General features: G+C 42.2%; 1 protein-coding gene across 2 annotated transcripts in view; it reads left to right on the forward strand.

The window, feature by feature from the left end:
• The window catches only part of LOC131893340 (biotin--protein ligase-like), a 44480-nt gene extending 30013 nt beyond the window's left edge, over positions 1–14467 (forward strand). The window contains exon 2 of one of the 2 annotated variants that reach the window (XR_009374706.1): positions 12803–12940. Coding sequence is in view for 1 of the 2 variants with exons in the window: in XM_059243371.1 (XP_059099354.1) it covers positions 13072–14458 (1387 nt within the window). In the remaining variant the exon portion in view is untranslated. Of the gene's footprint in view, positions 1–12802; positions 12941–13071 lie in introns of those variants that run through there. The other variant, XM_059243371.1, reaches the window with a different exon arrangement.
• The last annotated feature ends 1011 nt before the right edge of the window (positions 14468–15478 follow it).

The following is a 15478-nucleotide window of genomic DNA, read 5'->3' on the forward strand; positions in this document are numbered from 1 at the left end:
TAGTTGCAGTTTATTTGCTACACCTTTCTCCACCAAACTTAGGTTTGACCCCGAGTCGTTCAAAGCTCTGATTTTCAGGAACTGCATTGTGTTCAAGTTTATTATGTAACATATGATTGTCCCCGTCAGACCGCTAAACGTCCTTGGCCCTGTAAGACCCGTCATATTCGGAAAAGAAAGGGGATAATTCAGGCCAAAATCCGAAGCCGACAATTCGAGACATTGTTCCTTTATATTCTCAAATATTTCGTCATTAGGAACACTTAATAACTTAGTTATATCCTTTGTTGGCGGGTTTTGGCTCGATGCATCCTATTTCTTTCCCTCTTTGTTGTCTTTGCGAGGAACTTTCCGAACCTTCCGAACCTTCCGGTTTTTGACTTCTTCCTGGAGGGTCTGAATCTTCTGGTTCAGGTCTCGGACCTGCTTGCTCAAAGCATGCTCGGAGGGCGGATCCCGAGGTCGCTTGTTGGCCCGAGGTCGAAAGTCTGGGGTCTGAGGTGGTCTGATCGAGGAAACAGTAATGGGACCTGTGCGTAGTTGGTTGAAGGGGCACATGGCCCCAAAGTGGTCCGACCGCTGGCCTTTGCTCTCACAGATAGAACAGATAATGGTGCACCGATGTCCCAGCTCAAATAATGAGAGACATCGGGAGCAACGTTGGACCTTCTTGCAAGCAAAAACCCAATCGCGGGAGGTCATCCCCAAAGCTCGAGGGCATGTCGTTATTGGATGGTTCCGATCCCTGGTGCAGATGAAGCACTGCCCGTCACCCAGAGTCCGAGTTTGAACGGCGAAATTAGCGGCGGTGGAAACGGATTCTGTTGGGTCTGGGCCCAAAACAGGGATGGGTTGGGCGAGGGGCACGGCGTGCAAATCAAGCCATGGCTCGAATTGGGCATAACATTCAACCATCCCCGCTTTCCACTCCGGGAGGGGATTTCCGCCTTTGGACGCCGCCTCTGCCTTCGCCTTGTACTCCTGTCTCTTCTGAATCTTGAATTTATTCCATTGTGCTTGAGCCTCTTTCGGTAAGGAGGAGACAAATGTCCACAAGAGCCCAAAATCGTTCATGTCGACCTCTTCTCGCTCAAACACATCCCGCATGTTCCTCAAGGCTTTAAATGACTGCTTGATGGCATCAGTCTTGTCCGCAAGGGTGTCTCTTGGGGCGGTACCGCTGGCAATGTACGAACCCGCCAGACTAATAGGGTCAGCGAACTTTTCTTTGAGGTCATTCATAGCGGCGGCATACGAATTGTCAGACTCGCAGGAATATCGTGATACCATTAGGAGCGCCGGGCCGGCCAGACAATCTTTCAACTTGAGAAAAAGGCTTGTTTGGTTAAACCCGCGCAATGTCTTCATTTCTTTGACTAAGTTGCTCCAGGAGCTATTCCAATTGGAGAATTGGAGAAGAACGTTAGGCTCCTTCAGATCCCCTCTGAACTTCGAGATGAACTTGGCCGCGTCAAATAATACCATCGTGTTACAATTAGGATTTGGTTGACGACCAGGCTCCTCAGAAGGATGATCCGGGACCAATTCTTCCAATTCTGGTCGCAACGACCTCTCGTAGTCCAATATGGCTCCCAATCGAGATAACTCGGCCAATATTGCAGAATAGGCCGAGCCAATGGGATCAACGCCCGGCTTATACCACACCCCATTGGCCTCTTGAAACTTGCGCTCAACAAGAGGAAGCCGAGTAGCCTCAATCTCAGCCAGGATTCGCTTAGCTTGGAACCATTTCAATCGGGCTGAGACGTCGTCTATAATTTTAGATTGGAGTTGTTTGATGATGACTTTGAACTGAGTGAGGTTTTGACGGATAACATTGAACTCGAGGTTGGCGAGCCTTTCTGCTCGTTGGCGACGAGGAATCAATTCGGCCGTTTGTTGGAGCTTGGCGGAGACCATGGCTTGCAGTTGCCCCGGGGAGGCTCCCGCATTTTCCAACTGAATGGCCTCTTTAAAAAGAGGCTCCAGGATTTGTAATTCCGCGCGAATCCCCGCCATTTCCGTCGTGGCTTGGCCGGCAGCGACGGAGTAGACTTCGTTTATGAGGTCGTCGCGAAACCTCCGAGTACCGTCCTCCGGCTGATTAGCCAGCACGGCGTTCTCCATTTCACGGTGCATTTCCGCATCAGGGTCGATTGACATTTTACTTCAGGTTTGCAGTCTGAAAGAATATCCAAAGGAAGCCCAATTTAGTCTCTAGTGGGGTCTGTTTTCAAATGGAAATCCTCCGATGGACTGGTGCCAGGAAACGCCCTTCCGATTTGAAACGGTCTAGTGCTAATTGAGGCGACCCTTATTGCCTAAACATGCCTTAAGCCTTTAGAACCGTTCAAAAAGAAAGCTCAGCGCTCCTGACGAGAGTTCTTGCCCTTAGCAATCTCGTGGATTACGGCCAAAGAACAAAAACACTGAATAGTAGAAACTTATGGGTTTGCACCAAGGAAGTCTTTGCACGTTTCGGTTCAGGCCCGCCCGACGGATTACCTTCTGCTCTAACGTGCAAACTTTACCAAAGTGCTCGAACAAGTTAGCATGAAACTATATCCAAAAATATCGGGCACATCCGAACAGAGAGGGGAAAATCTTTTGGGCGTGGCACTAGATCCGGCTCGAAGGACCATGTCACGATTACCCCCAATCTATTAGCGTACCTAACACCTTCAAATGATCTAAGATTAGAGTATTATTACCGGAGAGAAATAAGTCGCGTGTGCACTTAAGGTAATGGTTCTCCCGAATGCCTAACCAGAAACGGAAGTTGTCTTTATTTCGAACAGCATACAATTGCATAGGAAAGGAGGTCTGTGATTGGTTGGTTTGGGATTCTCCTCATCGATTGCGACGGTTATGTTAGATATATCCAGTATCATAGATAGACTGAACTCTCGGTTTCGACAGCAAGGTTGCGAATTGATTCATCCTGGGTGTTGTCCCAAACTTGAGGAGCATGGCCTTCTCAAGTTCAACGAGAAGGGCTGTTCTGAGCAGGGGTGCAGCTATTTCTACCTATTCATGTGTGAGATCTTTGATGCGTACGTAAGTTATGCCTCAATTTTAGCTGCACAAAGGCCCATCTCAGGGGCACCATGAGGAAGAGACAGCAGTTGTCTCAACCTAATAGTCAAATCTTTTCTTCCTCTCTTTCTCCCTCCTTGTTCCCCTCCATCTCCCCCACGCTCATCCTCTATTCCCTTAACCTATGTCTTACCTGACCTTTGTAACCCCATCCCCCCTCCGGACGCCATAAGCCCAAAGCATCTTTTAGATCGTATGCTCAGGTGAGGGCCAGGATTCCTCCGCCCCTTCTCCTTCCAGAAATCCTATGAAAGGGAAAAATGTTTTGGAATAAAGCTTAATGAAATTGAACCAAGAATCTCTCTCTTACTAGGACTTTTTTAAGTTGAGAAAAATGCGAAAAAAGGTGTGAAACGCCAAAAACAAGTTGTAATAGTGGAAAAAGAAATGTTAAAATGGGAAAAAGGTCGATTTTCGCCCCTTTTCGCCCCTTTCCTGCCTTTTTTGTTACAAAATCCAAGCACACAGCTGCATTTGCCAGGTTATCCACTGAGTCAGGTAAACAAATGGTTCTCTTTTGGGGTCTATTGTTAATGCTTGGTGTTCTTTGGTTCACGAAATAATTTTTGGCTTTTGGTGGGGTAAGGTCCCGTAAAGGCAATTTAACTACATGTAACGCTATTTTTTGCTGACTTTTCCACACTGAAAACAGGAAGTTGAATAATATATTCATTTTTTGGGGGGAAACCAAAGATTGCACAAAGTTGAATTCGAAACAATTAGATGAATCACAGTTTTTCATTTTATTTATATTCGGGGTTATATTCCTTGTTGCGGTTGGTAAAGCAGTTAAAGGTGTGCGCTTTGAATGGGATTCTCATATAGTTCGGAGCACTTAATCAGTGGTGGTAATGGCCAACAAGAATGTTAGCTTGGTTAAGAGTTCGTCGCTTTTAAAGAAAGTAGCCAAATGATGCATGAAATGAGATGAAAGTAATCTTTGTGTTTTATTGGTACTTGTCAAAAACGAATCAACCAATAAATTTAACCAACAAAAACGTTTCACCAGAACTTCAAATCAAACCATATTCATATCAGTGGGGAATAATTGACAATCTAATGATATTCTAATGACAAACTTTGAACATCGAAAGGTCAATTTTACGTCTAACAGTGTACCGAAATTATGAGCTTTTCATCGGAACACAGCTTAAAACTTCTTGCTTCAAGGGAACAAAATAGCAAAAGAAGTTCCATCCATTCAAAAATTCCCACTCAAAAAAAAGAACAAATCCTTTACCACAGATGACAGTTCAACGCCCATCTTTGCACCTATTTACAAAGTTTCAAATGGGCCAAGGCTAGATGTAGTGGGGAACAAGACATTTGGATTGCTGTTTGGGCGAACTCCTTGCATTTGCATTTTGCATTTGAAAGATCTAGAAAACTATCGAAGCTACGCTTGGCAGGCAACCCCGGGGAATGCAGAAGCTGCAAACCATGAAATATTACTTGCTCAAGCCTTGAGGGCTGGATATGCCTTTTAACTGACATAAAGAACCTCATTAATCTTTAGGCTGGCGGCTGAAAGCAGAATCCTTTGGATATTCTATAAAATTCATGAAAAGAAAGAAATCAACTTCAAAGTTTACTTCTGGGTCAGTATGGTTGGTCTGGTAAAATACCTAAACAATAGAACGCCGAAATTGTTTTTCTTAAGTTTCTCCCATTCAAGAGTAGCAGACCTATTTTCGAAGTGCAAATTGCCCATATGCCTCTCATTGCCGTTGACCGCGCTCAAAATTGACTATTGCTTTTTGTGACACAAAATCCGAACTCAAGTGAGGGAAAATTCATTTGATTATTCACGGACTTCTAGAAATATGAACTGGGAACGAGCTTCCCGGCAAATGGGCCTGCTCTTGGTCATAGCCACTCTGAGCCACTTTTGAATTAAAGTTATAAAAGAAGAAAGGTAGATCTCTTCAATTAAGGGTAGGTCAATTTCATATCATTTACATGCAAAGTCGATCGTTTCAAAGTTATATTGTCAAAAGCTTATGTAGCTGACCAAAAGCAGGCCGAAAATTCAAATTTTATATAGTGTTTACTACTTAACTTTGAACATGTCTCCTGAGTTCCCTAAGCATAGGTTTGGGCTCAAACTTGGTTGAGTTCATCTATTCAACAAGACCTTATGGTCGTATGAAGTGCTTATTTGGAATAAGATGAGCGGTTTAGGAGATAGGATATTTTTGCTTCCGTTTGCAGTCCATATCTCTAGAAGTCCGTGGATTATTCAAGGACGACTTCACCATTGGACTGCGACGGGGGTGGGGGAAAATGAGTAATTCCTATTCCAATCAATCAAATGCATTACTCTCTACGTGAGTTGACTCCATTATAGTCTCAGAAGGCAATGGTCAGTTTTGATCTCAATCGAACGTCTGTGTCCAAAGTTATGAGCATTTAAAACTCGGACCAGGGAGGGCGCAAATTGAATGAGCTAGAACCACGTTGGCAAGATCTTAGCAAGGTGGTGGTGCAAAGCAAGTCGTTTTCTGCCCACGTCGTACTGAGTTTTAGGACCTCATTGCTTTGAACGCAGACGTTCGATTGAGGTCAAAATAGGCGAACGCTTTATAAGATAATTAAAATCCAACTTGTTCGAAGGAAAATGTATTCGGCTCAATTGCATAAAAGTTACGTTTCTCCCACCCTACCGTCTTTGTCCAGTGATAACGTCGTCCTTGGATTATTCAAGGGAAAAACTTTCAATTCCTCGCACCAACCGTCTCCATCGACGGTGATTTTCTAGCCACTGTACGTGTGACGAAAATAGCCATAAATATACTGTCGGAAAGCCCTAATATTCAGCTTTCCAATGATACCAATTCCAAATCGTGCAACATGGGTGTACATTTTTTGAAAGTTCAAAAGCTGGATAATTTCCAAAAAAATGGACATCTTTTTGGATTTTTCCCATTTAGAGATTAGCTCAAAACGTTTTTCAAAGTTCTTTCATGCCAACTTGGAGAGATGGCACATAGAGTTTTCAATATTTTACAAATTATGGGCCAACTGCAACTCAATTGAGTAAAGATTACGTGGGTTCTTAACGCCATCCGTTCTGATGTCAAGTAAATGTAAATAGTGGCCCTGAATCATCTAGTTGAACTCTTTCGACGTATTGAAATACTCCTATGGCCCTAAAATGGAGCCATGGGGAACACCTTACTTGACATCAGGTCTGTCGCTAAGTGACGCTTCAATCTTAATTTTTGCCCCCTACCACAAATTGAATGTCTTACCGCATTTGAAAACGTTGCCTTTAATCCCCATCTCCTGGGACGTCACTCTTCAGGAAATGCCTTAACAAAATCAAAATGAACACCAACTGACTCATTACTCTCTACATATACATCTTTTCTACATGCATTATCCGTTGGGTAACCAAGCTCAAATGTGTCCATAACCAAGCATGTTAGCCAAAACTTCTACTCATCTTTTTCAATTGAGCATTTTCCAACGACAGAGAGGCCTTGTCTCCATTTTGGATCAAATCCAACTTTCTTCTTGGAGGACATAATTACTGAATTCAGATTGTATTGGATCCTTTCCGTTAGTTAGCAACTCTTTTTGAACAGATTCTTCTTAAATTGTAGAATTTTTTCTTGGGTTGCGACTTCAGGGACACATTCAGCGAAAGTCAGAGTGGGGCAAACTTCCTTAAAAAATATTATTAATCTATTTTGGTCGCATGTAGTAACAATTCTTGTTTTAGAATTGAGTCGAGGTCCACCTCTCTGAATTTTTCTACAATAAATGGCCAATGATCCTCTTTGTAGCCAGACATATGTTTTGGCAAGCATTTATCCAGAGCACAATGGTCAACCCTATTTCAAGAGCATTATGATCTTAGAGATTTGTAAGTGCCACGTGGACGTTTTGGATCATAACAGATTCGTTAGAATGTTGTTCAATTTGTGGCAACACCAACAACATGCTGGAAGAAATTGTGCAAATAACAATAAATAGCAAACTTCTCCACCTTATGAAACAACTGAGATGTTAATTTTGAATGTGAATAGGTACATGTAAGTCAAAACACACTTGCCGAAACATAAAAAAGAAAAATCTTTGAGCATTGTGCAAGGGCCTATTATCTTCCAGTGAATTGGAGAACTGGCAAGAATGAGCTTAAAGAACAAAATTGAAATTTGTAACCTTCCGACATTTTTGACGCTCTCAGACCGTTACGCCTTCAAATCCTTTGATATTGCCTAAAGAGTTCAACCAGGTGATTCGGGACTTCTAGTTACATTTACTTGAAATCAGAACAGATGACTCTAAAAAGTCCACATGATCTTTACGTAATGCAAGCATCTCTGTGATTTGCAATCCGCTCATAATTTATAAAATATTGAAAGCTCCATGTACCAACTTGCTAATTTCCTATGAATAAACCTTGAAAAAAATTTTGAGCGCGTATCTGAGGGAGAAATATCCAAAAAGTCCAATGTTGCGTGTTCATTTTGGTTGGAAATTGTCCAGCTTTGGATTTTTGAAAGAAATATGTGTATGTTGCACGATTTTGCAATTGATACCATTGGAAAGCTGAATATCAGGGCTTCCCGCAGGTATGCGTGGTTATTATGGCAATTTTTGTTACACATACAATGGCCAGAAAATCACCGTGTATCCATTGATCCTTGTACAATCCAAAACCAAAATCAATTCTTTGACAAAAGCTTGATGACCGTGAAAAAAAATAAGAACTCCTCAAATTGGTGTTGCGCAAGGCGGGGCACAGTCTAAAATTCCGAAGTATAGGAAGCAATTGTTTAAAGGGAGTTGCAAATTAGCAAATAGGTTCCAGAGCACTTAAAATCCAGTAGTTGTGGCTAGCCTTCAAAGAAAGTTGAATTTAATCCTAGGTAGAATTAAGGCCTCCATTGAGGCAGATCAGTTGAACAAAGAAAGTAGAGTTATTCAAGAGGTGAGGTCGAATCCGAAGGCGTTTTTCTCTTATGCAAACTCTAAGAGAAAGATCAAACACCCTGTAGGGACTTTTGAGGTCGATGGGGAAGCCATAGACAATGTAGGGACTATGGCCAACATACTTGGAGATCAGTTCTCTAGTGTGTTTTCAACTCCACTGAGTTTAGGAGTAACAGTCCATTGCTCTATTGATGAGTTTGTTGGGACTGGCAAGGCTTGTCAAGCTGAGCATTTAGATGATCTTGTAGTCACAGATCAGGATGCTTTAGAGGCCATCAGGGACTTGAGACTCTCGAGCTCCCCTGGCCCTGATGGAGTGACATCTCAGTTTCTGATGAGATGCTCACAGGTTCTTGCTCCTGTTTTCTCGTACTTGATGCGTTGCATCTTGGACCAGGGCAAGTTCCCCTCTTCTCTGAAGGTAGCTCATGTTGTTCCAATTTTCAAAGGGGGAGATAAGTCACTCCCCAGTAACTACAGCCCAATTTCTCTCACTTCGAATATTGCGAAGGTGTTTGAGAAGATCATGAAGTTCAAACTTGTTGAATTTCTTGATATACATGAAGTCCTTCCTCCCAGCTAGCATGGGTTCCGAGCACATTTTAGCACGGTTACCCAACTGATTGAACATATAGAGCAGGTTATTGAGGGACTGGAGAGCCATGAATCAGTCGATGTAGTTTATCTCGACTTTGCCAAGGCCTTTGACAAGGTAGATCATGGCCTTTTAGTTAACAGGCTCCATGAGATTGGGATCCAAGGCAAGGTTCTCAATTGGCTAAGAAGTTTCATTTGTGGTAGGAAACAATTAGTTAAGGTTGAGGGATCCCTTAGTGACATACATGATGTCAAGTCGGGTGTCCCTCAGGGCTCCATTTTGGGTCCTCTCCTTTTCATCATCTTCATTGCTCCGCTTCAGAAGCTTGGTAGTAGTAATGTCAGTATCTCTTCTTATGCTGATGATACAAAATTGGTAGTTGGTAGGAATGGTCAGGATTCCGGTTGTCTGGCAAAGGTCCTAGACCAAATTTATTCCTGGGTTGCTGCGAGTAACATGGCCTTGAATGGAATGAAATTCCGTTCAATGACCTTTGGGTCGACGCCATTAGACACTCCACTATTAGATGATGAAGGTAAGGACATTGAGCAGGTCTCATCCATGAAGGATTTAGGTGTAGTCCTCCAAGATAATGGAAAGTTCGATGAGCATATCCAGTTGAAAGTTGGTAAGGCTTTTCAAACATGTGGTTGGATATATCGCACGTTTAAGTCCAGAGATAGTGTCACGATGCTAACTCTGTACAAGTCGATTGTTCAGCCGCATCTTGAATATGCCTCTCCCATTTGGGCTCCAATTAGTTCAGCAGGTTTGCAAAAGCTCGAGCAGTTCCAAAGATGTTTTACTAGGAACATTGAGGATATGAGAGAGCTTTTCTTCAAGGTCCATATTTTTGGCATTGTTCATTTGATTGACCTAAAAGTTTGTTTACCCATTTGACCTAAACGTTTGTTTACCCATTTGACCTAAAAGTTTGTTTACCCATGGAAAAGACTAGGTAAAACAATTTTTAATTTCATGACAAAACGTTTTTGACCCCTGTGAAAGGAGTAATTTAATGTTCAACTTGTATTTCAACAATTTGGAGGGAACCTGTATATTCTCCACTAAAAACGCCCTAAATTAGTATTTTTAGACGTGTTATTTACATAGGTTGACTTATTAGCTAATGGCTTGTCCTTTCCATTACCTTAAATTAAATGTAAGGGTCACCATCCTAGAGGCCTACACCATCCTATTGAGATTATTGTCAAAACCCATTAGAGGTAGTCGACTCGGTAAAAGACCTCGGGATAAAAGTTGGGGACGAAAAAAAATTGACGAACATATCCAGACAAAAGTGTAGGGCTTTCAGACATTTAGATGGATATATCGAGTTTTCAAATCCAGGGATCCGTTTACAATGAAAACCTTTCATAAATCTAAAGTTCAGCCCCAAGACGAGTATTTTTGCCTAACCTGACTCTGGTGAAAGACTCGAGTCCGGACTCAGCAGAAGTAATAAACATCAATGGACTTGTACGAGTCCGGATTCGACCCAGCACTAGTACGAGCGATATCGTATTTTTGGTATATTTCGGCGTCACCATGGCCTTTTTATGTTTGGGGTGCTAGGGTTGGAGAGGTGAAAAACGCCCGGCCAGGGAAGCTAGCCATGACATCGTCATCTCATGTTAGGATACAGCTCTAACCAATACGGCACGTCTCCTCCTTTCCAATCGAGCGGTGGAACTTATTAGATGAATCCTTATTTAGTTTTAAGTGAGACCTGGATCGCATCCTCTAAAAGATACCTGACCAGCCCTACCTAAAGGGGTGCCTTAAAGCGGCAAGCTCAGAGTCTTTGGAATATCTTTGGAATTTGGAGCTTATTTGGAATAAGATGAAATATTTAGGAGATGCGAAATTTTGGCTTCCGTTCGCAGTCCACAGCTCTAGAAGTGCGTACCATAGGGTACGTCTTCAATTAATACAGATTTCATGGTAAGCAATTGACTCTTCTGGAGCCTACTGTTTTGGAGCTGAGGATCATGCTTTTGTTCACAAAATAGTTTTGTGCCGGATCAAACCCATGATGGCAGATGCAGCTCAACTGCATGCTCTCTTTATTGCAGATTTTCCCAAACCGAATAAAAGAGAATTAAATTCGATCTTTTTAATTCATTAGCAGACCAAATATTGTTTTGAGTTCAAGTGGCAATAGCTAAACAAATCATGATCTTTCATTTGATCATGCCGGGGATTACATTCTTTTCCGCAACAGTGAAACCCAAACCAAAAAACAATTGTTAACTGCTTCCGGCTGAGGATTTAATTCTTCATTTGATCATGCTGCACAGAAGTAAAAAGGTCACAAAGAAGGGACAACAGGTTATAAAGTAAGCAGATAAGGACCCAAAAGACAACAAAAGGGTTTGAAAAGTCCTAGAATGTGAAAAGTAGTGAAAAAGGGGCGAAAAATAGGCGAAAAAGTGAAAAAATAGGAAATACGCCACAATTTTTTTGGGGCTAATAGGGCCAGAAAAAGTTAAGAATTTTTTTCAGGTTTCATTTTTTTCCAAGTTTAGAGGTGAAAATCATGAAAACTTGTTTAAGCGCTGTCAAGCATGACATTTTAAAGGTTGGGTAGCTATTTATGATAAAACACGGATTTGCTTAGCTGATTCTACGCAACCTCTCTCATAAATTTGAAAAGGGAGACCAAAAAAGATGAACCCTAATTAATGCAACTAAGTATTCATTTCGCCAAAATGTTGTCATTCTGATGTCTTGATACGTTTCCAGAATTCTAGAAGCTGCAAGTTTCTGCAATTTCAGTCTCGATGAAAATTAAAAGTGTGTAAAAAAATAAGCCTTTAGCTGCCTCAAAGTTTGATAGGTTCGGATAACACCTCCAAAGACAACTCTTCGATTAAATTACGTTACTAGGGACTAGAGCCCTCTACTAGGGACCAATGGAGGGTTTTGTTGATCAAAAATTCGACCTCATCAACTTTTTGTCTTTGTCGGTTCAAATTAACAGAATGTTTTTTAGCTTACAAATAAGTTGGCACCAAAAAAGGAAATGACCAAGCGCATGGCAGGAAAAAACTTGACTTATATTTTGACTGATCTAAAGTGTTTTGTAACTTCATCATTGAATTGCTTGTTCGGTATTACATATTTCCAATTAAAAAAAAAAGCTCATGTTGCTTTCCGAAAATAAAGATCCTTACAATATGGGGCATCACCATTATTTCAAATATTTGATCAGATAAGTCCAATGTCTCGGGGACTCAAATCAATTGGACCAAAAAAAGGTAAAAGAGATAACTTCGTTTTTTTGTCTTACATTAACATATTTTATTGGAAGATTGATACCTTTGTCTACTGAAATAATGATCATAAAATTTAACTTTGTCGTATATCCAAATGAAAAATGGCATAAAACAATCACCCTGACATTCCGCCATTGCTTTTTACTGCAGCTGTCGAAGTCATGGATATATATCAGGGCTGCCAAAATGGAAGAACAACCCTTGATTTGAAGTCAGATGCTGTTTGCTGCCCCTTGTGAGCTGTTAGTCTTAGGTGCCGTGATCCAAAGAAATCAGTCTAGATGAGGATAAATCACCCCTGATGACCTTTGCGTGTATGAGACTGCAATTATTGAAGCTGGCAATTCCTCTCATAAGTGGCCTTTCACTTATCACTTTAGCATTTGAAATTCAAAATTATCCTAGTAATTCCTGGTCTAGAGGCATTTTTTTCGATTAGAATGAAGAAGGAAGTTCAGCTTCACCCGACCAGCCAAATTATCACATCATCCCTCATGTGCATATCAATTTGGTCCTGAGGGAGTATCAATCATACGTCAAGTAGTCATTGCTCTTTATCCTCTGATATGCCCAGTTTGGTTAATGATTATTCTACATAATGTTAGAAGATGCTGTTTCCCTTTCAAGGCCTAAAAACTTTTCATATAGCTTGAAACATAGTATGTCATAGGGTTTAGGGCATACCATATTGCAAATTTCGACCGGTTTTTAAACGTTATTAAGTGTCTTTCCCACGATCAAATTCGCTATGGATTCATCGGGGGCATACCGTATCTACTTTGATAATATACAAAGATTTAGCCTCCAAGCAAAATACTTGTCCCTTATCACGACGTTACTCTCGTCCGCTTCTCAATTGTCATACCTGACCCCAAATCTTTCGTCTCAGTCCAGAAATCGTCTTGGCATACCTGAGTTATCGACCTTCTGGCCAAGTTTCCATTCCATCGAAGCTTTTGTCGTGCCCTCTCTCTCTCTCTCTTCATTGTTGAGATCTCATCCTCTGCCGAATTGATCAACATCATGTCGCTGGTGTTTCGACAAGTGAGCAATCTGAGGCGATTCACCACCTCAGCCATTCGACGTGGTCTGGATGGTCCCCAACCTCCGGGTGACGTAAGTGCTTCTGCCCTCACCTCTTACCTCGTTCCCTTCCAGATCACGCCTTAACTGTCGCACCATCATGCGCAAACCGCCCAATATCCTGGTGTTCCCGCCTTCAATCCAAGGTGGACAGGCCTTCGAGCGGTTAAAAACCCTCTTGGTATCCATATTGGAGCCCCATTCCTACACGATTTACCCGCTGAAAGGATCTGAGTGTCGCCAGAGTCTGTGGATGGATCACACGCAGCTTTTGATTAACCTGGAATCTTCTCGGAGTGACCCAGACATTCTAACCAGGTTTCAGAGTTACTTGAGGTCACCAGAGGCGATGCTGTTGCATTTGAATCCGGAAGAAGGACTAGCCACGCATTTGAAATTGGATAGATTTAGTACTTTGATGCCGCCATCCCACCGATTATGGTATCCCGTGTGTTTGGAGAAGGTGGATGAATCTGTTCTGAAGGACATCTTGGGCCAACACTTCGGACTGAGGCTACAAAGTGGACGGGACTCATATGATGCAAATTTAAAAGGGCCGGGTTATCTGTATGCCTCGGATGAAGTGATTCGATTAAAGGCATTAAACTTACATGATCAATGGGGTCCGGAGCTGAGTGTGCATGACGTTGTCCGACTCGAATCGCCACTATTCAACCGGACTGCTTTTCTTCGGCGCCTCCAGACTCGATATTTGGGCCGGATTTTGTTGTTTTACCCCGTGATTGGCTCGACCTTTGAGCCTTTAGAGCGATCCGTGGGCAATGGCGTGGTTGTCATGGCCGATCAACAATCGGCGGGACAAGGTCGAGGGGGCAATGCATGGTTGAGTCCGCCGGGATGTTTGATGTTCTCGCTACAATTAGGATTGGACGTGAAATCCGGCATGGTTCAACGTGTGTCGTTGATTCAGCATTTGATCGCATTAGCCTTGGTCCACGCCATCAGTCAGTTGACGGCACCGTCGGAAAATAGTTTGCGGCTGAAATGGCCCAATGATATCTACTTGGGATCCGACACGAAAATGGGCGGGGTGCTAGCTAAATCGTCGTTCTGCGGCTCGGAAGTGACCGTCAACCTGGGACTGGGATTCAACCTGGACAACGCTTTACCCACATTGAGTTTGAATAGTATTCTTGATCATCAACTTTCCCGGGAAGTAGTTTTGGCCGAGGTGCTGAATGTTTTGGAAGACCTCCTGAATCAGTTGGAAAGGGGCCAGATCGAGTCCTTGCTACAACTGTACCATCGTTATTGGCTTCATCAAGATCAAGTGGTTCGAGTCAAACACGATGCATCGGATGAAATTTCCGTGATGATTAAATCCATCGATGAATTCGGTTTCTTGAACGCTGAGCGCTTGGACACTCGAGCCAGTTTGACCCTTCATCCGGATGGCAACAGCTTTGACATGTTCCAAGGACTGATTTTAAGCAAACGGTAACCGGGTGACCCGATACGTTGTTAAAGACGAACTATCCTTCTTCCAGAACTTGCCCTTCAGCATCGAAAATCGATTCGCTCTTACGGCTAAGATGATCGTGTTTTTCGGGTCAGCTTTTGGCCTACCCTTCTTCTTGGTGAGACATCAGTTGACCAAGTAAAAGCTTAGACGTTTCATCTGTGCAAATTTTTAGTCTCTGGTAAGTTGGAATGTCTGGTCTCATTTTCTCAAGAGTGACGGTGTAGATTTTACATTTCTCTCTCTGTTTTCAGGGTACTAAACATGAAACTCTCATTCAGTTGCCTCAATGATAATAACTACAAAAAGATCGGATGCCAGTTGTGAATCCTTCACGGAGAAATAAATGACGTCAATCATGTTCATTCGTCTTTGTGAATGTAATGTCATGATCAGGAGAGCAATGCAACGATGCGTTAAACGATCCCGAGCTGACACTACTCGAAGGAGGGACAGGATCAATCACTAGTCTTTTATCAACGGAGTTCAAAGCTGGAAAAAAATTGAAAAGAGATTTGCGGAGAAGAACGTCTTGAATGGAAACTTGTGCCTTCCAACGGTGTTAGGAGGTCCTCCACGAAAAGCCGTATGACAAAAGCGGTGGAACGCCCCTCCGAGTTCTTAGTAATTTTTAGGAATGACTCAATTTGAAGCAACTGCTAGTTTTGGTAAAAACATTGTCAGTTTGGCTGAAACAAATGAAAACGCTCAAAAATGCATAGTGAACACAGTTCAATTAGTCAACAGGTTCTTGTAAATCAGGATTTTGAAAAGTTGATATGAAGGAGATAGATGCAACATGGTTTTGAATCCGAATAGTTCCATGAAGAGTAATCATAAGTGAAATCGGCAGTTTTTTGCATAACATTTTTTCTTGGGTAGCTAGTTATAACTTTCAAAATCTAGCATTTTTTAAGATGAATGATTGATTCAATCAATTTGAAAATTTATGCGGTCTTTCACCACCGGCCGAAATAAACGTTTTCAAACTTCTAAGAGCTC

This window comes from Tigriopus californicus, chromosome 1 (assembly GCF_007210705.1).
Source record: "Tigriopus californicus strain San Diego chromosome 1, Tcal_SD_v2.1, whole genome shotgun sequence".
NCBI lineage: Eukaryota > Metazoa > Arthropoda > Copepoda > Harpacticoida > Harpacticidae > Tigriopus > Tigriopus californicus.